The sequence below is a fragment of the Pavona decussata genome, unplaced genomic scaffold (assembly GCF_977016875.1).
Source record: "Pavona decussata unplaced genomic scaffold, jaPavDecu1.1 SCAFFOLD_57, whole genome shotgun sequence".
Taxonomy (NCBI): Eukaryota; Metazoa; Cnidaria; class Anthozoa; order Scleractinia; family Agariciidae; genus Pavona; species Pavona decussata.
The window spans coordinates 134877-156788 of NW_028145479.1; the positions used below are offsets into that span (position 1 = coordinate 134877).

At 36.8% G+C, this 21912-nt stretch overlaps 1 protein-coding gene across 1 annotated transcript; it reads left to right on the forward strand.

Annotated features, from left to right (window-relative positions):
• On the forward strand, positions 1 to 20784 carry LOC146479978 (dual specificity mitogen-activated protein kinase kinase 5-like). The gene is made up of 23 exons (XM_085110191.1): positions 1 to 245; positions 1122 to 1170; positions 5578 to 5645; positions 6216 to 6285; positions 7405 to 7445; positions 7692 to 7756; positions 8869 to 8920; positions 9388 to 9452; positions 10506 to 10545; positions 10969 to 11037; positions 11713 to 11765; positions 12204 to 12232; positions 13577 to 13638; positions 13874 to 13922; positions 14271 to 14344; positions 14807 to 14857; positions 15139 to 15210; positions 15831 to 15860; positions 16129 to 16158; positions 16482 to 16514; positions 17570 to 17631; positions 18087 to 18132; positions 18653 to 20784. Exons 1-23 carry the CDS (start codon positions 147 to 149, stop codon positions 18773 to 18775), a joined length of 1332 nt encoding a protein of 443 aa, XP_084966317.1. The 5' UTR covers positions 1 to 146; the 3' UTR covers positions 18776 to 20784.
• The last annotated feature ends 1128 nt before the right edge of the window (positions 20785 to 21912 follow it).

A 21912-nucleotide genomic window follows, 5' to 3' on the forward strand; every position in this document is an offset into this window, starting at 1 on the left:
GATCTGATACCGAAACTAGGCTTCGTCTCTCGCGGTCAGCTCAGTTGAGCTGGAACGCCCTTCACTTTTTGCAAACTAGGAAAAGCGAGAAGATTCGATCGGGAAATGAACTGCGAGAAATTGAAGTGAAATGATTTTATCGCCTTATGTCCTTGTCACCTTCTCTGGTGATACGAATTGTGCCTGATGAAGGAGAAGCCGTAGATTGGACTGTTCACCAGAATATTGTTTTTCGAGATGTTTTGGTATGTATTATTTGCATTATATTCTGATCATGAAATTAAGCTTATGTTTGCTTGTTTGAAAATCAGTCGATTAAAAATACATCGGCATACAAATCATGCCAATGTTTCATTCGATGTTAAATATTTTATCAATCTGTGTTTTTAATAGGTTAGATTTCATGTGGTTTAATCTGAGAACGTACATTTGGGCCGCGGGAAATATTCCTAATTTACGAAACATAATTGCGCAGTTCAGAGCCGGCCGCGTTCTGTCATATCATGAGGAACCCTTCATTTTTGTACAATGTTAAAACCTTTAGGCTTTGATTTCGCTTCTTGTAATAAAATAAAGTTTACTTACAATAAGATTATGGGTGATTGCAGGTTTTTGAGGTAAACGTAGTCATTTTATCAGAACTGACATTGTTGTGGATGATTTAAATCATCTTTAGTTATAGATTTTTGAAAATAACTGTTTATTCGTCAAAAGCTTTAATCTAGAGCTAGAAATGCAAATGTCAGTTGATTGATCAGTTTGGTATTTAATATATGTGTCCATTGACAGGAATATACACGTTAATTAACCTTACATTCGGTTGTGGTGCATTGTTGTTGCCATTATTGTCGCCGTTGTCATCACCATTGTCATCATCACCATTATCATCATCGTTAACATGACATCGATCATGATAATGATGATCATTATCATTATCATCTTCATTGTTAACGTCATCATTATCCTTATAATTTCTTTCGTCAGATTATGGTGTAGATCTTAGTCATCATCATTTCATTTTACACATACTTGTAGAGGTACATGATAAAGATGATTCTGAATGTGTTCATTCACAAATAGTAAAATAATGTTTAATGACTTTGTACTTTATTGTGTCATAGGAGGCAATATCTCAGGTGATGCCTCACACTACTACCACTGCATTTGAATGTAAGTATACAGACATTAAACACACATACAAAATATTAATACGATATTAATTAAACATTAACCCTAAGGTAAGCCTGAGGAAGCCAATAAGTCTTTACATGTATATAAAATGGACTACCTTGGATACACGTAATTCTAAATTAAAAATAACTTGATATAGTAAGTCTGTTATCGGCAAAACTATTTATTTTAATATAATTATAAATATTTCTAACTAACTAACTAACTAACTACCAGGAATCGCCGAATACAATTGTCGCAGAGAATATTGATGTTGTTTAATTAGTACAATCATATTATTTTCAACAAATTTAACCAATACCCTACCTAAGTTCTAGAGCTGTTCTAGTTTATACTCAATCTTGGGTGATGGTGTTTTTTTTTTTTTTGTTTTTTTTTTAACATGTTCCTTATGCCATGAAGTAACATCAAAAATGTTCTTGCCCCCTAATTCACAACGTTGGTGGGGAGAGGGGGGGTGGATATTCTAGACATTTTTATTTATAGAGGCATGTAATGAGGTGCAAGCTTCAAGATTTGATAGCAGAAAACGTCAGGGAAAATAATATATTTCATTTTTTCCTGAGGGATCCCTCTGAAGTTCAACATTTAACACCCTATTATTTGATGACTTTAGATTTAAAAGCAATATCCTGTTGAGTGACACCTCCCAGTAGGAGAACCCCCTCCCACCAAGGTCTAAATACCATGAGCAGGCCATCTGGTATTATGCGATGGTGCGATTTCGCACAATTGACCTCAAATCGCATCCGATCACACAATTCATAAAAAATCGCACAATTCACAAAAAATCGCACAATTCTTAAATAAAAACCATAAATAAATGCCTTATCTGAAAAAATTCCGCGTCTGCACTTAGTTTCAAGACGATTTAATTTCGAAAAAGCCCAAGAAACGTTCTGAAACCATCGATTTCACAAACAATCGAGGTTCAAGGCGTCATTTTCGTTTTTGACAGTTTCGGGGCCTGGTGCTAGTTTTTTCATTCTTAATTGGTGCAACGCAAACAATTCTTCTCTTTGAGTTAGCCTATCAGGGTTGCTGATATGAATCCATCACATATGATCCTCCTGCAATAGATCAGAGAGAAACAACAAAAAAACTTTAACTCAAGGTGGTGCATAATACCTCGGTGGAATTCGGCAAGGAACCGGGGAGACTTCAACGTGGCCGTTCGCTTACTTTTGAGCAGACTTTGAAAGCTGCCGCGAATGTTTACATCTTCGGCGTAGTGTTACAAATTTGCATAAATGTTGTCGAGATCATCTCAAAAGGCAATGTCAAGTTTTCTTCATTTTCTATCAACTGATTTCGGATTGTAGCAGTGTCTTCCTCTGACAGATGACTGGATTACTTGTTCACTAAACCCAGTTTTCACAGTGAAGGAAGCGAAACTTAAAGATTGCGACTTTTTCGGCCGCTGTTTCACAAGCTGAGAATGGAAACATGCGCGATCGCTTTTAGCCCCGCTAAACCAGTACGCTGCATGCACAAAATTATGCTTGATTGTACCTTAATCTTTCGAATCAAAACTTCAAAAACAGCATTTTCTTGATTAAAAATACTTTCGGTTGTAATCAGCAAGGAACCGAGAAAATGCTTAAAGAGCGAACTCTTTCCATCTCGATCATACACAAAAATTCGCTCCAACAGAAACGTAAACACCGAACTGTGGCCTCAGATCATGTGTGAAAAACTTATCACGCGAAAAGTTCTTTGTTTCTCTGCCTTGAAACTCGATGCACTCGACTCGCGCCTGGGTACTCGAAGCATCAGGACTTAATGTCTTGCCAATCCCCCAACCTGCTTTACCTGCTTTCGAGTTTCGAGGATCGAGTAGCCTGCAATGCAGGCATATTTTTGGAGCGGGAGCGCTGAATAATCCTTCGTTGCCGTCATCTTGGGCGAGGAAGCGCGAGAGGGCTGAAGCGAGTCAAAAGTGACCCTAAGGGAGAGGACGACTGGCTGAGAAATAAAGGAGGGGGGAGGGGGAGAGGAGGGAAAAATACGCCTGCCCGCAGTTATTGTTTGTTTGCAGAACCCGTACACTGGATAGACGGGGGCTCTGATTGGTGCGGTAGGTCACTTATTGATTGATACCTGACAATCCACGGCAGATCGGTCCGCATGTCATTTCATTCCAGCTCCACTAGCACTGTGCTCAATGAAACCGTGTCTTTCAGAAATTGGAATATCTCTTGAATTGAGCTCCGAACAAAAAGAAATAATTTTTTCACTGTTGTCGAGACAAGATGTATAGGCAGATTTTCCTACCGCCTTTGGAAAAAGCTTTACCTTTCCGTTGTTGGTTCGACTGAAGGGCATTTAAATTGATTTTATCGAGCAAAAGTGCTGATGCGATCCTTGTCTGTGCGCTGAAAAGTGCTGTGAAGAAGCAACTTCAATGGGACTAACAAAATACGGATACCGAATAAAAAAAAATTGAGGATGCAAAAAACCGTTTATCATTGCTTCAGCGGAGGAGTACTGTCTGTTTTTTCGATCGCTGAAAAAGATTGATACACCAGTTGACCAGCAGCTTTGTGTGATAACTGGGGACGACTCGCATACTGTTCAGTTGGACCGGGTAAAGGTTTGTATTCGCACAGCCTCGAATAAAACTTTGAACTGATCTGTGCTTGATATTCTGTATTTGACCTTTGCGGCGCACAGCGTGACACTTGTAAATCTTCTGAAAGCGAACGCAGAAAATTAACTTTACTAAATTTACTAATTTGACCGTCACACAGTAGCTTTATTCTTTCATGATTCTTTTTATTTTGAGACAGAGACAACTTTCACTAGTGACTTTATTATGCTTGATTTCAAAGTAGAAACTTAGATCACGCGAAGTACGTGACATGACTGCTCAAGCTGTGATGAATGAAGCTGGAAATGCACTGATCAAGCGCAACTATAAATAGGGGCGTTTGGCGATTACACAGGGTTTGCGGGCAGGCGTTTTTTTTTCGCTCTCATTTCCTGCCCCCCCCCCCCCCCTCAGCCTCCTTCAAATACGCGAACTAAATTTATTATTCAGCGCTCGCCCACGAAAAACACCTGCACTGCAGGCTAAGGATCGAGTCACGAAGTTCGAATTTTGAGGGACTGTCAAATTACATTTGCACGGTACTGTTTGTGTCATAAATTAAATTTTTATATCCCAATTCACTCATAATGGCTTATTTTTTGTTCCTTTATGAAAAAATCATCGCTAGAGCAGCATAAAGGGGTTTGCTTTCTCAGAATCCTGGGAAAACAAGCTTAAAATAGTTGAGGAAAAAATCGCATAATTTGCATAATTTACCGCATAATAGTCCTTTCTTATCGCACAATCTACCCTGAAAATATCGCACAATTTCAGATTTTTTATCGCACCCTATCAGATGGCCTGCATGAGTATAATGCAAAGGTGTAGTTGTCTAGCTGCCATTTGTTTCCTTAAACAAGACATTTTAATCCACACTGCATGTTTTACCATCAACATAAAAGAAAATTTCAAAATCAAAACTCACATAGCAAAGGTGTTCTGTTAATCATACATGTACATAGAACAGATACCTTACATGGAATATGAGTTATGGTGACTGTTTCAATCACCAAAAGCAGTGGATTGAAGAAGATGAAGATAGCCATAAAAAAATGTCAATATTAACCCACCATTGTTGTGTTACATGTGTACGTGGAATGGCAGTGGATGTATTTGCCAAGCTGAAAATCAACAATTCATCAAATATTGATGATGATCAACTCATCAAACCTGCTATATATCTGTGTCTGAAAATTTTTTCAACAATTGCACTTTGATTGCAAGCAGTTTAGGATTTCTGGCACAACTGTCGACTGCCTTACAAACTAACAGTCCGGCTATATAAAATGTCATCTCTGTCAGCAAAACATGGAGTAATTTAGCTTGTTTTAGCAAATGTATGGGCTTTTTCCTTTTAAGAAATCTGGAAGCAGAACTCTTATATCTTCAACGAAGTTGTGTGTTTACAATGTGTGCAATACAAAAATGAGCATTGTTTTTGCTTTTCTGTTGAATTGGCTCTGGTTGTTCAAAGAGAAAATAACTCTTTCCAGCACTATCACTACAGTGTATCTCATTGGCGAATAAAATGTATTGGTTAGAGTACATTTTATCCACTGGATAGCAACTTATCTCCCCTTTGAACAATAACGCCTTCAATATCAGCATCACTGTCATTTCAGTTTCTGCTTCTTGAGTTCCAGAATTATTTCTTCTTGGATTTACCTTTTTGCCATTAAATCAAGCGTTATAATGTGGGACTCAGTAAATTAGTGTGGTACCGTTAAGGCTCTTGGTTACTTTATGGTGGTTTAATTCTCTTTATTTTAATATTTTAATTTGGAATTCCATTGCAGATGAAGATGAAGAAGGGGACAGAATAACCGTTAGAGGTGATGAAGAACTGCAGGCTATGATCACTGGGGTAGGTTAAACACTAGTACAGTGTGTAATATATATTGTTAAGCAGGATGTTTAAAACTGTATGCCTGTCATTTGAAAGAACTCATTACCTTAAAAAGTAAGTCATTTTTTCAACGTGTAAGCTCAAAACATGTGTAGACTCACTGTAGAGGTACAGTTGCTAAAAGATCATTTTATTTATTAATTACCATCAAAAAGAACTCTCTACCTCAGCAGCTTGCAGTCCCGATGAATAATTGTGGATGTCAGCCAAAGAATCAATTTTTTTGACCAGCTTGGAATATACTGCATGATGTAAACAGATAATACAGTACATGTTGCACCTGTGGAAAGTAATGCTCAAACAGACAACCTTCACTGGAATAGTTACACAGATTTATCACAGATCTGTTCAAATTGAGAATGGATCCAAGTTTTGAATTCAGTGTTCACAGGGTTAAAAATAAGATTGTAAGAGATACATGTACAAACTACATGAATATAAATAATATGAAAATATTATTGCACAGCTTACATGTATTTGGAAAAATCCTACATATTTTGCTAAATGTTTTTTTTGTCTTGCTCAAAGCACCAGTGGATGAACTCTGAACGGGTGAGAAGACAACTTTCACAGGAGCCCCTAATTATTTATCCAAAAGGTAAATAATTTATGTTCAGTCCATGTAATGTACATGTATGTAGACTACGGGAACATGTCAGTTCAGAGTGGAAAGTGCATTTAATACATGTTTCCTTTAGCTGTTAAAAATTAACCAAATAATATCTTAAATTTTGAATATGAGCCACCCCCTGCAAAAAAAATCCTCCCACCAAAAAAAAAAAAAAAAAAAAAATAGGTCCGCCAAATCTCAGACGCAAACCTCTTTCCAGTAATATGAAAACGAGCTTGTTTTAATCAAATTGATTAATTAATTTAAAATAAAAATTAAATTTAATTTAATTTAAAATAAAAATATCTATTATAATTTATTATTAATATTAATCTATTTAATTAACCATTTTGAAATGCATTAAACCTCTGCTAATGAAGAAAGCCCTTCTTCCAAATTAAACATAAAGAAAACTAAAATAAAACATAGACCCAATGCCAAAATCAGGCTGACATTTTAATATTCTTTTGTTGGCACTCAAATTAGCCCTGCTAACCTCGTACTTGAGTTCAAAAATCAAAAGAGCATTTTAGCTTGAACTAGACTAGTAAAGCTAATTTGCCATGTAGACAAAAGGATAACTATTAAAATGTCAGCCATTTTTGTATAACTTAGGTCTATAAACCCTCCCAGAAAATAAACCCCAGCATTAAAAAAAGTCATTTCAAGTACTGTGAAGTATATAAATATGGCCGGACATTATTAATGTTCGTAAAGTCACAGTCTGCTTAATAATTGGAGCCTGCATTTGCTGTAAGTTTAACTACAGTGTGCATGCAGTACTGTATGTGCATCAGTGTCAAATGGGATGATCAAATTTTAGCACATAACAAGAAATGTTATGACTTGTATGACTGCAGTAGCTTTGATCCCTTTGGGACAAGTTACCATGGCTGCTTAGTCTGTTAAATAACAAGGAGGCCCTAAGTATTTTAAACAAGAAATCTGCACTGGATTTGAAACTGCCTGTTGCCTGGGCCTTATTTGAAATTTTGCAACATTTTCCTTCTGAGCCAACCTTTTTCACAGACCGGCCAAGTGTAACAATGAACCCTTTCTACCTTCTGGGTATTTATTTTTAATTATCCATGACATTCCTTTTTTCAGCATGCAGGACTTCAAGAAGGAGAAATTTTTGTGGACTTACTGTAAGTGGATTGTATGGCAAGGCACTTGAAGATGTATATAAGTCTAAAAATGTAAAATTTCCTGACAAATGGGAGCTGGTAACAAATGAGGTTTTTGTTTGTTTAAGAACAGTATTTCGTCTTTTTTTTTGTATTTACGTTTCCAAAATGTTGTTTGATCAGTTGATGGAAATATTTAAATATAAAAATATATTTTTTGGTATTTTCATGGTTGTACTGTCTGACTGTTGATAATTTTCAAAACAGGTAAATACAAAAGCTTCTCCATTGAACAATGCAGTTCCATCTGTGGTTAAAAGTCAGCCAAATATGTGAGTTTAACAGTTCTTGTTTTTTAATACATGCACTGTCTTATTTTTTCATTGTACATGTAAGAAAATCAGTTTTTGTTTTATTTGCAATTAACACCTACATGTACAGTACATTTGTTGGCAGTAGGGTTCATGTTGTAATTAATTTTATAAAAATAATATTTGTTATTACTAGTTAATTATTATTAACAGTCAAAAGAGGTCAACTATTTCTGGCAATGGTGAATAAATAAATAAATAAATTTTCAACTTTAAGAAGAGCTCCTTTTCAGATACAATCATGTAAAAAGTTCATCTTTCAAAATGCAACCTGATCTCTGATTTTCAAGTTGTGATTTGATTGCCAAAAGTGTGGCTTTTTTTCTGGACAAATTATGGGGATTTGATAGGTTTTTCACTATTTACATTTAAGATTTTCACCTGATGATCAGTTTTGTGAAATAATTTGTGAAATAGTATAATTATAATTATTATAAATTATATTATTTAGCTACCCATTTTTTCAGTCCAATGGGAATACCAAAATACAAGGAAATCCTTTTTTCCTGAGAATTGGTAAAGATTGTAACAAGATATATGCCATGGTGATATGGAGATCTGGTTTATACGAATCCAATCAAATCTCAGGGATATTTTGACTTTCTTTTAATTGGACGATTGGATTATTGATATGAATCCTACACTCTTTATTTTATTTTACTTTATTTTTTTTATAAGAACATCTAATTTTGGGGTTGAGGTTGAACTGTCTTCTTATTTTTGGCAATTTGAGCCTGAAATGTTCTTAAGATGTTCTTAGTTATCTATTATTCATGTAGTATTTCAATAAATCTATGCAGACGTGACCAAGACACCTATTATTTGGATTAATTGAACAATATAGACTGAATTTTTACTTTAATTTATTGTTTTATAGTATTTTATACTGTTCATTTTAAAAACATTTGGTCATAATAAAAATGTTGTTTACTATCTCTCAGCCTGGGTAATGTTTTTAGTATGTTCTTAAATTGTAGTTAATCTCAGCCTCAATGTTCTTAGTATAAAAAAAGTTCTTATAAAAAAAAGAGTGTATGTGCCCTCACTATAGTCTTTCTCTTTCTATGGTATAGAATGCACAAGACAGAACATGGAGACATTAGAAATATTTTAGCCAATGGTCAGGTATGAGAGGCTACTTGTACTTAAGTTGCAAAATACATGTATCTTGCATTGTCCGAGGATCTCAAAGATGAAGTACATGAATTTGCCTCATCCTTTGGTATTACAGCTGTAACAAATAATTAACTTGCACACCCTGGCACCCAAGATATTGTGTTTGTGCAACCTTGTCCAATAAATGCTTTTATTGTGTACATTATACTTAATTATGTAATCTGCCGATTCATACCTCAAGCAGTTCCCCAGCGGTTGTTCTTTTTTTTTTCAGTCGCGTTTACTTGTATTGTCACATTATACCTCGCGAGAAGGTGACGCTTTCGTACTCACTAATTTTCAAGGGTCTCACGAGGAGGCTATCACATACATATCGCTAGACATAAGTGGGTGCTAACTTAATTTTGAGCATTCCTGTTTGTCGAGCTACTGTAGAAGTCTATCTTGAATGTTTCTTTTGACTTGTGCATCGGCAGGTATCCCACTCTGATATTCAGCATCTAGACATTCTAGGTCATGGAAATGGAGGAACAGTGTACAGGTAACTTGTTATCTGTAATCTCACATTTCTTTTTTTTTGTATTCTTAAACGGTCTTTAAACATTTTTTATGTGTTAGAGGTATATTCAAAGTTGATCACCAGAGAACTAGGAAATAAAAAAATATATTCTTTTTGCAGTGTATTTTCTATTTTTCTTATCGTGGTTACAGGAAAGCAGGGGGTAACCGGAACGGTGGGGTGGGGGGTTGGGAGGGAGTGTAGAACAGGGAACGCAACATGGAAATGAAAGCAGCATGTTTTTTTTCTCCTTTCTTAACTGTCCTCATCAGTTGCTGCAACGCCGTCATTCGGATATTTGTAGAAACCACTGTCTAACCTCTCCTGGCTATTTCTTTTGCTGTAATTTAAATTAAGTGTCAGAAACGTCAAGCCTTTAATTTTTCACTAAAAAAACCTCTACTTATAAATCCCACTCCAAGTGATAGACCCTTCTCCAAAATGGTGGCCGAAAATTCAAATAAGTTGAAATTAAAAACTTATAATACCAGCAAGTGCTAGAAATAGCACATTTACTTTAGTAACCCTGCAAAGTTTCAGCATATCAGGTGTAATATCAGCTGAGAAAGTATAAGTTGAAAAATAAAAAATTTACAAACGTTTGTATGACTGGGGGTATGACCTATACCCCCAGTCATACAAACGTCTGTAAATTTGTCAAATTTTATCGTACATTTCCTAAGCTGATGTAACATCTAATATGCTGAAACTTTGCAAGGTTACTAAAGTAAAGGTGCTCTTTCCAGTGATGGTGTCAGTTTTTATTCAGTTCAATTTTAACTCATTCAAATCTGTTGCCGCCATTTTGGAGAAGGGTCTATTCCAAATCAGTAGCAGATAATATTCCACTGAATGAAAAGGTACATTGGGAGGATTGCTCACAGTAAACAACGTTTCCTGGTGAATATTGTCGAACTGTAAGTTCGTATTAAAGGTAACAGATGTTGACGTGTAAGGTTAGGGAAGAAAGTAGTAAGAAAGCAAGTCAAAGGTAAGGTTTAACGTCACTAACACAACACTCAATGTTGTCCTCAGGGCATTACATACGAGAACTAACAGAATTATTGCAGTGAAGGTGAGATTTTCCTTATTGGTAATAATACTTGTTATAACTAGTCAGGACGCTTTTTTTTCAAGTTTCGTTTCTCTACCGGCCTCGATTAGCTCGCTAGGTATTTGCGGGTAACATTAAACAGTTAATCTAAAATTAAGATAAATATACAATGTTGTTTTAAGTTTTTGTTTGTCAACCGCATTCTGGCTAGACAAACTTATCAAACGAGAAAAAGGTAAACCCACTTTGACCCACCTGCCCTCTTATCACAGCGCCAACTTAGTTTGTGAAGCCCTAAAAACAGCAGAATGGAGTTAGCCCAGGTTTACCACATGTAGCTGGATAGCTATCTCGATTGACTTGCTTCTAGTTGGTTAAGAACTAGAACGTATCAGTAGGCTGTTGGTTGTTCAAAACTTGACTACTTCGAATAATTGTTTGTAGGTGATTCCTTTAGATGTAACTCCAGCTGTACAAAAACAGATTATATCAGAATTGGAAATATTATTTCAGGTAAATGATTGTCGTAGCATGCCAAGTAAATTTTGCAGGTTTCACTCCTCGTACAGGTAGTAGCTGTGTAATCGTAGTGTATAAACTGAAACATAAAACATAGAAAAGCTTTTCTCTCACGTTAAAAGGTAATGGAAGCGTTTTTTCTTTTTTGTTTGTTTGTTCACTTAGAATTCTTTGACTCGCAGTCGATTTTTCCAGAATCTTCATGGTAGCTTTGATTGATGGTCATGATAGCGTTTGTCATTTTCATAATGACTTGAAAAGGGCAAGAAGAGACTCGTTCAAGGTTGTTTATGGACGTCACGTTTATAAGTAAAAAGTGCATTGATAGAAAATAACTCTACACTCTAAATCTTTATGAAATCAAATACATCCATCGAGCTTGGAAATTTCAGTGAGTGCTTTGTTAAGACTCGCTGAGCCATGGCTGCTCTTCATGGCCAGGGAACTCATGTTTAAAAAACGTTATTAATTGGCACTTTTGGATAAAATCACTTCTAATCCTGTGAGAATTACGGTGACTCAGTGGTCCTGATTATATGTAACAAAAAAAAAAAACCTGGTCGATAACAGATCGAACACTAAGCTTTATAAATTTAAAAAACTTCTTTTTATGTTACATGTTTGTGTATTAAATTTTGTTAATTAATTTTTTCCTTTTGTACGTTTTAGTGTTCGTCACCCTTCATTATTGAATTTTATGGAGCATTTTTTGTTGAAAATAGGTAGGTTTAACTTAAATTGGTCCATGCGTCTGACTTAAGAATCCAAATGAATTGGATTGCGGTTTCCAGGAACTTCGATAGATAGCCGTTTGGATTCAGGCCAGGACTACTTATTTAATACCCAACGGCTGAAGAAAATGTGCACTGTAGAGTCCACCTCTGTTTGTTTATCTTTAATTTTTGACATGTATTCATAAATCTTTAAAAGGTTAATTTACATTTAGTTAATAAAGTATCTTATCTTACCGATCATCGTTTTTGTTATAATTTTTGATGCCGTCTTGTTACAATTTTAACCCAAGTTGAGTGGAAGATGTTATAGGTACTGAAGAAATTGCACGAACATTTTCGTCTTATTGCAGGTTTGCTGTGTTGACATGGCAGAAATTAAGGCAATTAAAAGGAAATAAGCGCTATTTTTTTTTAATCTCCTTTTAGGATTTCAATTTGTACAGAATATATGGATGGTAAGAAAAAGTTTTTGTTCTTATAAAAGTGGTGGTAAGAACAAGAGATTGTTGTTACTTTTTGTTAGAGAAGAATTTTAATCATTTTATGTAATCATTTGCATCAAATGTTTATGTAACAGGCCATTTCCGAGTTGCTTTGAACCTCATTATGAAAGCGAGGCTCAGGGCAAAGTTTTAATTATGAAATTAGTTTTCATTCATATGCAAACAAAACTAATTTTCCTGTAAAAACTCTGCACTCAGCCTCGCTTTCATAATGAGGTTCACAACAACTCGGAAACGACCTATTTAGTCGTGTAAGTCGTTTGTCCTTACGATAGCGTTTAGCGTTATGACAAGGTTTGGCAAACTGATGTCTACTGAGAGCATGCTCCGTCTTTATAAGGCATTTATCCTTCCTCACTTTTATTATTGTTCTATGGTGTGGCATTTCTCTAGTAAACAAGATTCTGATAAACTGGACCTTTTAAACAAACGTATTCTTCGATTTATTTTCAAGGATTTTAACTCTGAGTACAATAATTTACTTAAAAAGGTAGGAACTGCGAGCCTCAAGGACAAGCGTTTACAAAACATGATTCTTACTATTTTTAAATGTCTTCATTTTTCTGATTATCCAAGATATTTAAAAGATATGTTTCATTTACGCTCTAGCACCTATTTTTTAAGAGGACATAATATACTCTGTTTGCCCAAACCACTGACCACTTCTTATGGTATCAATTCTTTTAGTTACTTGGCAGCAACATCTTGGAATTCTCTTCCTGACCATTACCGCATTATTTCTTATTTTACTTCTTTTCGACGACTGATATCGACTGGGAACAATAATTTACTTAAAAGGGCAGGAACTGCAAACCTTTCTACATCATGATAATTTGCAAGTTAGTTGTCTAGGTAGTTAGTTATCTTATTTGTTATATAGAATTAACTTTTTATGATAATTACTTATTAATATAGTTGGTTCGAAGATATTAGCACTTCAGTGCTACACTGTAAATTCGAGGGTAAATAAAGTTGATTGATTGATTGATTGATTGATTGATTGATTGATTGATTGATTGATTGATTGATTGATATGACATAGCGACATCTACAAAGGAAGCCCTTAAGTTGTGTAGTGTTATGAACTAACGTCATGTACAATTTACAAGATTGGTGTAGTTTTGGTTAGGATTGTATTTTTTTCTTTACCTCTTTGGTTCGATACCGCGTTGACCTCAAGTTATTTAGGAAACAATACCCATTCTGGCTGTCTTAAGATTGAAGTCCTTATATAACCTAGTAGAAATAATTGGCAAGGGAGACACATAATTTTGTGATTAATTGGTCTCTATCTAGGTGGCTCTCTTGACGTGTATGGTTGCATACCAGAACCCGTATTAGGAAGAATTGCGGTTTCAGTAAGTGATTTGCAGTTAAATGAAAGTTTAGAATAAGAGTAATTAGCAAACCTCAAAAGTTCGTATTTCCCACGCCTGTTGATGCTTTGAGTTGCATCCGCTGAAAAAGAGACAATACATGTTGTCTTGAAACGTTTGGCAAAACATGTTTTCACCTCAGCGGTTTTTTCCATGTTCCGTTCATCATATACAGATAATGCAGATTGCTAAAAAATAAATAAACATTTCATTGCAGGTCGTCAAAGGACTTCGATATTTGTGGGAACTAAAAATTATGCACAGAGGTGAGAGGAAGAGCAAGGCACTAGAAAGGAATTTGTTTTGCGAATTGACAGTTTAACAAGATCTGGAATTTCAGTAGTACTTGCAATAGATATTTTCTCTGGAATTTAACTAAGTTCAAATCTAACCTTGCGTATCAGGCCTTCCGAATTTAAGTGTTGCTCAGGTTAGTTTAAATCTGTACAGTTACAACGATTGTGGGCCATTTAAGGATATCTGGAAGCAGGAAGCACTCAAGGGGAATATACTGTCGAATGACTACTGTGGTTCTCTTTTAAGTAGCTGGTGAATGTTACGAGCAGCTCGATACATGCAGGTATAAATTAAATGTTCCCTTTTCACATTCTCAGATGTGAAGCCTTCTAACATTCTAGTCAGCACAAGGGGTCAAGTGAAATTGTGCGACTTTGGTGTTAGCCGACAGGTACGTGAGTGGTCTGAAGTAAGAGTTTCCTAGAGCTTGGGATGGTAAAAGTGCCAAAAAAGAAACAAACAAACAACTAAACAAAACAAAAACAAAAAACATACGGTTTGCTCAATTGCTAGACGACGTGCCATTGGTGGCAGAAAATGAGGATGTGGTTGAATTGCTTAGAGTGTTTGTTGGTAATGCAGAAGACATTGTTGGCTACCAATTGTGCTCTGATGCACGCTTTGAAATCTTTGCGTGACTGAATCACAAGAAAAAGCCCTTTTATCGCAGAGATGGCTGCAAATACAACGTCGTTTGCAAATGAATTATGAAGCAGTTTGCACTCTATATACATTTGCAATTCAAGACAATGCATAAACGGAAAGTAAATGTAGTATGACATTATAATAGTTGTACATTGTAAGTTACTGCTTTAATTATGTGTTTCTTTTGTCTTTCTGTTTTCTCCTTTAGCTCGTCAATTCCATTGCTACTACGTACGTTGGGACACACGCTTATATGGCGGTAAGTCTAGAAAGTCTTGAACATTTGATGTTTTTACATCAGTTTACATGTGGTTCATTCCGAGCAGTCATGATCTACAACGTGAAATGTATTCGTACGTGGGCTAAATGTCTCAACATGGTTAGCTTAGCTTTTTTAATGAAGGGAGTAATGAATGAAAGCACGGAAAATATGCTCTCTCAGAGTTATCTTTTCCTGACCATAAAATACACATATGTTTGCAGCTATGCTGCAAGCGGCTGTTTAAAATTATTCTGTGGTTTACTCTCTTTACTCCTCAGCCCGAACGCATACTGGGAGATGAATACAGTATTCGATCAGAGCTCTGGAGTCTTGGGGTCTCCCTTCTTGAGGTGACAAATGAATTATCAATCTTTTTCATTCCATTGCATAGACTCGATATTGCCGTTTCTTCTTCCGGCCATTTAGGCATAGCTGCACGGATCATGTCAAAACACGGCGAGAAGAACACAAGACGAAGTCCAGTGGTTGCTCCTTTGTGATAAAAGTCACTTTGAGGGATAGGCTTCTGATTTCTAATGGAGTGTGTCATGTTTACATGATAGCTTGTTACGTTCTTGATCACACAATACAAATTGAGCTTTGCAAAGCTTGGCCCGACCAAATCAAGTCCATATTTTATTTGTATAATTATGAGGTCGGAACGAGCAAGATTTCTTAATAATTGTAATTGCAGTGCACATTGTTGTTGTGTCGATATCAGGGGTTTCGTCGTAAGAGAAAAAAAAACTATCGTAGTTGACCAATACCTAGATTACTGCATTTAACAGCAAGAGATTTGTATAGGCAAGCAGTGGATACTTGACCACTACTGTGGCTAGCAGTTACTCTTTTATAAAATGCTCGAAAAAATGCGCGTACCACGAATGGCCCAATCGAGTTAATTACATTGTGTACCACTATAATTAACAGCCCTAAAGTTAATCTGACTTTGACTTCCTTTGCTTTTCAGATGGCTTTAGGAAGATTCCCTTATCCAACAGTGAGTCTAAGATAGTGCTTTTTTCCCCACACGAATGCTGTTCTGTATTTTTTCAGCAGACATCCTGCTAAAAATATATCGACAAGACTGAGAAATACAGTATTTCATGTTCGCCTTTTCTTTCTAACGACGATAAATGACATGTACCTGAACAAAAAGTTATATATCAAAGACGAGAAAGCGTATTTCATCAGCTTCCTTTAATTTGATTCCAATTTATTTACCAATACTCCATCACTAATTTAATGAATACCCTGCTCTCTCACAGGAAAGTCGTGGAGGCGCTGAAACATTTCTGGTAATAACTTTCCTAAACTTAAGCATTTGTTTTGTCTTTATGCTGTACATCTCATAAGTAGTGGTAATGTTACCAGACCAATACTGGGAGATTCAAAAGTGAATTGAAGAAACGCACCAAACAAATCTATCCACTAACTAAGAAAATTGTGCCCTGGACAGATTTGCGCATTTATTTTGGTTTATACGAAGACGAGAGAAGTATTTATCGTTCGGCTCACGTTTAGAACCAAACTATATTTAAGCATTTGCCACAGGCTGTCTTCAACCTGCCTTATTATTAATGAATATTATTTATAATTGTGCTAAATAATTTTTTTGCAGCCAATCGCGTTGCTTCAGTGCATCGTACATGAGGTAAGCCAAATTCCGTAAACGGACCTTTTGTTATTTTTCATAAATTAGATAAACAAAGGTTTCTTCGTAGGTTCTCTGATCTGCACATATTTTTTCGAGCTCTTAAACTTTTTCGAAAAACGTTTTGAAAGTCACTGTAGGAATGTTATTAATTTGGTTAAACCACATTGGATGTTCGTCACATTGAAAGGCATGTCGTAGCCTAAGGTTTTTAATGGGTCAGTCACTAATAACGCACTTCCCTTTCACAGACGATCACGCTATGTAAAGAACTTCATCGGCGGATTGATTGATTGATTGATTGATTGATTGATTGATTGATCGATCGATCGATCGATCGATCGATCGATCGATCGGTCGGTCAGTCGGTCGGTCGGTCGGTCGGTCGGTCGGTCGGTCGGTCGATTGATTGATTGATTGATTGATTGATTGATTGATTGACTGATTAAGTCAAACTGATTAAGTCAAAGTAAGTAATGTTTAAAAAACGAGCAGGAGTGTTTTATCGGGTTTAAAAGACCCGATAAACCATGTGCTGCGAGTTTTTTGAACGGCTTCAAAAACAATCCTGGAATATCGGGTGTCAATAGAGTTCATAAAAATTATGCTTTTGTGAACGTTGGAAATTAGCATACGAGAAAAACACCGCATACTAATGAGGAGTGTTTTGCCAGCTGATAAAACACTGCATACTCGATATAAAGCCACTGCACGTGATGCTTTATCGACCATTCGATAGGTCAATGCGCTTATGAATTGTTTATGAGTTTTTGAAATGATGATCAGTCTTCCATTTTTTATTTTTTTGGTTTGATTGACTGACTGACTGACTGACTGACCGACCGACCGACCGACCGACCGACCGACCGACCGACCGACTGACTGACTGACTGACTGACTGACTGACTGAATGAATGAATGAACACTGATTGAACGAATGACAGACTAATTCACTGATTAATTGATTCATCCATTGATCAATTTTGTTTCATTTGCTAATTTGATTGATTACTTCATTAATTAATGGATTAATTCTTTGACTGATTTACTTCAAGAATCCACCATGTTTACCCGAGGATAAATTTTCGCCAGCATTTGTGAATTTCGTGTCGCAGTGGTGAGTATTTTCTATTGGGGCAATTTAATGAAAGGTCAAGACAAATATAATTTTGTTGGTTATATTGAGCGTTCTCATAAAGTCTTCTTTGTATGTTGAACTTCTTCATTTTTCCATGGTTGAGGTATATGTGGTGGCACTCGCAAGGAGTCTTTCCCTTTAGAAAAAAAATTCCTCCGTGTGAAGTTTCCATTTTCATAAAATTGCTTTTCGCAAGGACATAAACATATCCAGATTTGTTCCCTGAAACCTATTCTGCGTAGTGAACCGGTTGATTTGAAGAGACAATTCCTTGGTCCTCCAACAAGCGGCTCTCCCCAGCATTTCTTCCTTTGCATATACCGACCTGAAGTATATTCGGTCCTAGAGAGGTCTTTTGCTTTTGTTTTTGGTTTGGTGTTTTTGTTTGTTTCATCATGAGTACACTCCACCATTTTTTGTACATTTCATTTTAGCATGCAGAAAAGTCCTTCAGCAAGATTGACACCTGAGGCGGTTTTGGTAAGTTATATGTATGCAACAACTGCTCTTTATGGTATTACCTCTCGCTTTGCCCATGTTTTTCGGCTAGATGATTCTGCACTACGCACCGCATCGCCCACAGGTTAATGTACGGTTAAATCATTCTTTCCTTCTTTCTTTCGTTCCTTCTTCTCTCTCTCCCTCGATCCTCCCTCCCTATCTTCCTTCCTCTCACCCTCTTTCCCTTCTTTTCGTCCCCTCCTCCCTCCCTCCCCCCCATGCTTTCTTCCCTCCGTCCTCCCTCCTCCTACCTTTCTCCGTTCCTTCATTCCTCTCCTCTTCCTCGCCCGCTTTCTTCATTCATGCCTTCCCTCTTTCTTCCCTCTCTCCCTCCTTCCCTTCCTCCCTTCTTTTGTTCCTCTATTATGCCCATCCTAGTTTGTTTTTGTTTTATTCATGCGTTCCTTCTTTTCTCCTTTCTCCCTCTCCCTGCCTTCTTCCCTACTCAGTTCCTTTCTTCTTCATTCAGTTATTTCTTCGCAAATTATTTTATATATAGACGCATCCCTTCATCGCAGCAAACGATGACGGCAATGTGGACATGATATCGATGTGGGTGTGTCGCCAGTTAGAAGAAAGAAGATCACGTGCACATAGCATGGACTCTCCAAGCTCAGAATAACTGTGGACACTTCCATACCCGGTCTGTGCATCAGGGATTTAACAGCAGTCAAAATAATGTTCTAGAAACTTCCATTTGCGTCAGAAACGATTTGTACTTGTTGCAAGATGCAAAATACTTGATATTTCCGAAATAGCTCACGAGAAAAAGATAGTTCTTGAGTTTCCCATTCCTTTCTTGTTTTGTTGACGTCTGCTCACCATGATGCTTACAGTTTACTACTACCAAACTACTTCAGTGATACCTTTCTCATGCTTATTTGCGTTGGCCTTACTTGGAGGTATGGGGAACCAATGAAGAATAATAAGTAAAGCCTTTTTGGAGGGCAGCACTTATTAGCAATCTGTTCACGAGCTTGTCGCCCTCAAAACTGTAAAAAAAAAAAATAATAATAATAATAATAATAATAATAATTATAATTATAGGCAGCGTAATTACGTTGAACGTTAGTTGTATGTGATCGCTACACAAGAGGAAGGGAAATTGATGTAGGTCTGGTCAATGGAGAACTTGCTAATTCTTTGTTATTTTTACTAGCACATGAAAATTTTCTATTGTCGCCTTTTTCATTGTTTTCAATTACTCAGTGATTGCACCCAACGCCGCAGATTAGTTTGACAAGAGCCTGAAGACAATCCCACAACTCTGTTTCAAGAGATCTCCAGTTGTTTCGTCGGTAATCCCATTTCGTGGTTTTCCACGTGCTCGTTAAGTAGATACAGTAGAACCACGCTAACTCGAACAAGATCAGATTTTTCCTGGATTTGACCCCTATTTTTTCAGCTACTTACTATCAGCTAACTCGAACTAATGTGTCCTTCTCTTGGCTCAAATTTACCCCGATTGCTCGAACTCTGTTTTAAAAACGTCGGGTCAGTTAACCTTAAGATGTAAGAACATAGCTCATTGAAGAGTCGAAATCTTTTATCTTTATTCCTAACGTGTGTATTATATGGAAACGACCTAACTAGATCGACCCAATTTCTCAAACTAAAAGTTCTTATGAAAAGACTCTTACAAAACAAACATTGCGCTGAAGTATTAAACTAACGCGTGATTGGGAAAGGATATAAAGACCACGATATTTTATTAATTGCTAACAGGATATTTGAAATTAAACACCAAACCTGCTATCTCGAACTAGTTTGGTTTCCCTGGGTAATTTGAGTTAGCGGGGTTCTTCTGTATGTGATATTGAAGAGAGACGTTTGCAAATTATTCTTTTTTTATATTAACTTAACAATAACTTGTTACCTTTGATGTCAAGGGTATGTTCTTAAGTGAATAAATGTAAGGGGCTGATTACATGGCGAATTTCAGCCCGGGCTGAAATTTCATCCCGGTAGGCGGGCTGGAATTTTGTGGCGATTACATGGCGAATTTCAGCCCGGCCTGCCAGCCCGGGCTGAAATTTCAGTCCGTACGCCAAATTTGAAATTTGGCGGGAAGAGGGAACAGAAATCAAAATGGCGTCAAATATTCGACTTGTGAAAATCGGGGCATTGCTCCTCTCGCAATTTAGCCTTTTGTTGGCAGTCAATTCTAATTTTTTGGGATGGTGGCAGCTGACAAGTTGATGTAGCACAAACGAAAGAAGAAAGAAGGTCGGTTCCTCCTCATACATTCGGGCTATCGCTTCCCGAACAGCTTCATATTGCTTCACCTTATCTGCGTTGAAGTCACTGTTCTGGTAGTCCATTTTCGATTTGTAATTCGCCAAGCACCGAATAAGTTTTTTGATTTTATCGCCGTTATTCCACTGAAAACTGGTAGCTGCCATCTTGTTTCGTTGAAAATAAATCATTGCGCATGCCCACGTCACTTTTCTACCCAGATGACCTCGCTTTTCAGCCCGGGCTGAAATTTCATTCTGATAACATGATGTTTCTCCAGCCCGTTTGCCCGCGCTGAAATTTCCAGCCCGGTTTCAAAAACCGGGCTGGAAATTTTAGCCCGGGCTGAAACTTTCTTCATGTAATCGCAAACGTCGTTTAAAGAGGATTTGTTCAGGAAACTTCAGTTCGCCATGTAATCGGCCCCTAACCCTTGGTCGCTTTGCTTAAGACACGCGGGCGTTGATGTCTTCAAACACCGTTTACAGCCATTTTTCACCTGTAAATAATTTATTATGGTAGGTGGGTAGCAACAAATGTAAAAAAAAAAACAATATCAGATCATGATGGTCAGCCTATTCCACTAATTTACTTTGCACTTATTTCGTATCGGCCAGCGAGATCTGATGCGAGAAGCGTGTTCATGATCAGAATTAAGGTTAATCAGCAATATTCTTTTTCAGCTCACGAAAAAAAAAAAGACTAATTTTCAAGACTAGGTCATAAAATACAGCCAATAATAATTAATTTAGATATTTTGAAAGCAATTTGTTTTGTATGACTTGTTGTTTCTTTCAACTGGTCGAATTGATGTATAAATGTTGTATGTTTTTGTGTCAATTTGCTTGACTTCTATTGTTTATAAAAAACACCTGCCATTGAAATCGTGTACAATTTGCTGTTGTCTTCGTTTCATTGGCTGTAGACTAAGTAGATGCATCATGCCTTTCCCCTTTGACTCCTTGGGTTCTCAGTGGCAAGTTTTTGGATTGTTTTCGAGAATCAACGAAACAAAATGGCTGAGTATGAATAGGGCAATTTTCATCGGTTTTGAAGGATGTGATCTACTTTCGCTCCTCCTCAACAGAACATCTTCCGTTGCACAACGGAAGAAAGGTCGTCCAGACGCGCAGTGTGTCCTGTGCCTTTTCTTTATACTAGAGACGCATAAGCAGATGCCCAAGTTCGTCCAGACGGATAATGCGTCCTCTAATATAAAAACGGCCAATGATAGCCAGTGCTAACCCCCAGTAAAGTTGGTAAAATGCGCGCCAAAAATTGGTAGTCAACAACAAACTGAACGGCGTTATAGATGCCTGAATAGCTATCTGGCGATATCGGCCTTGAACTTATACGAACTATTGCAACAGTAAAAAAAGAAAAGAAAACAAGAAGAATAAGGGCATAGAGTTGTTAGAGCCGCTGTACCATACCGCCACTAAAACAGTCTGTCTGACGTTCCAGACGGTACAAGGGTTAGAATGTTTTAGCTTTTTATTCCATCCGCGTGGAGACTGACTGATA

What these genes read in the sequence shown, in the direction of transcription:
- LOC146479978 (XM_085110191.1), top strand. Translation starts at nt 147, where the DNA reads ATGTCCTTGTCACCTTCTCTGGTGATACGAATTGTGCCTGATGAAGGA. An exon ending in TAGGAAGAATTGCGGTTTCA is followed by an intron (nt 13,639 to 13,873) that starts GTAAGTGATTTG and finishes ATTTCATTGCAG; the next exon opens with GTCGTCAAAGGACTTCGATA. An exon ending in GAAGATTCCCTTATCCAACA is followed by an intron (nt 15,861 to 16,128) that starts GTGAGTCTAAGA and finishes GCTCTCTCACAG; the next exon opens with GAAAGTCGTGGAGGCGCTGA.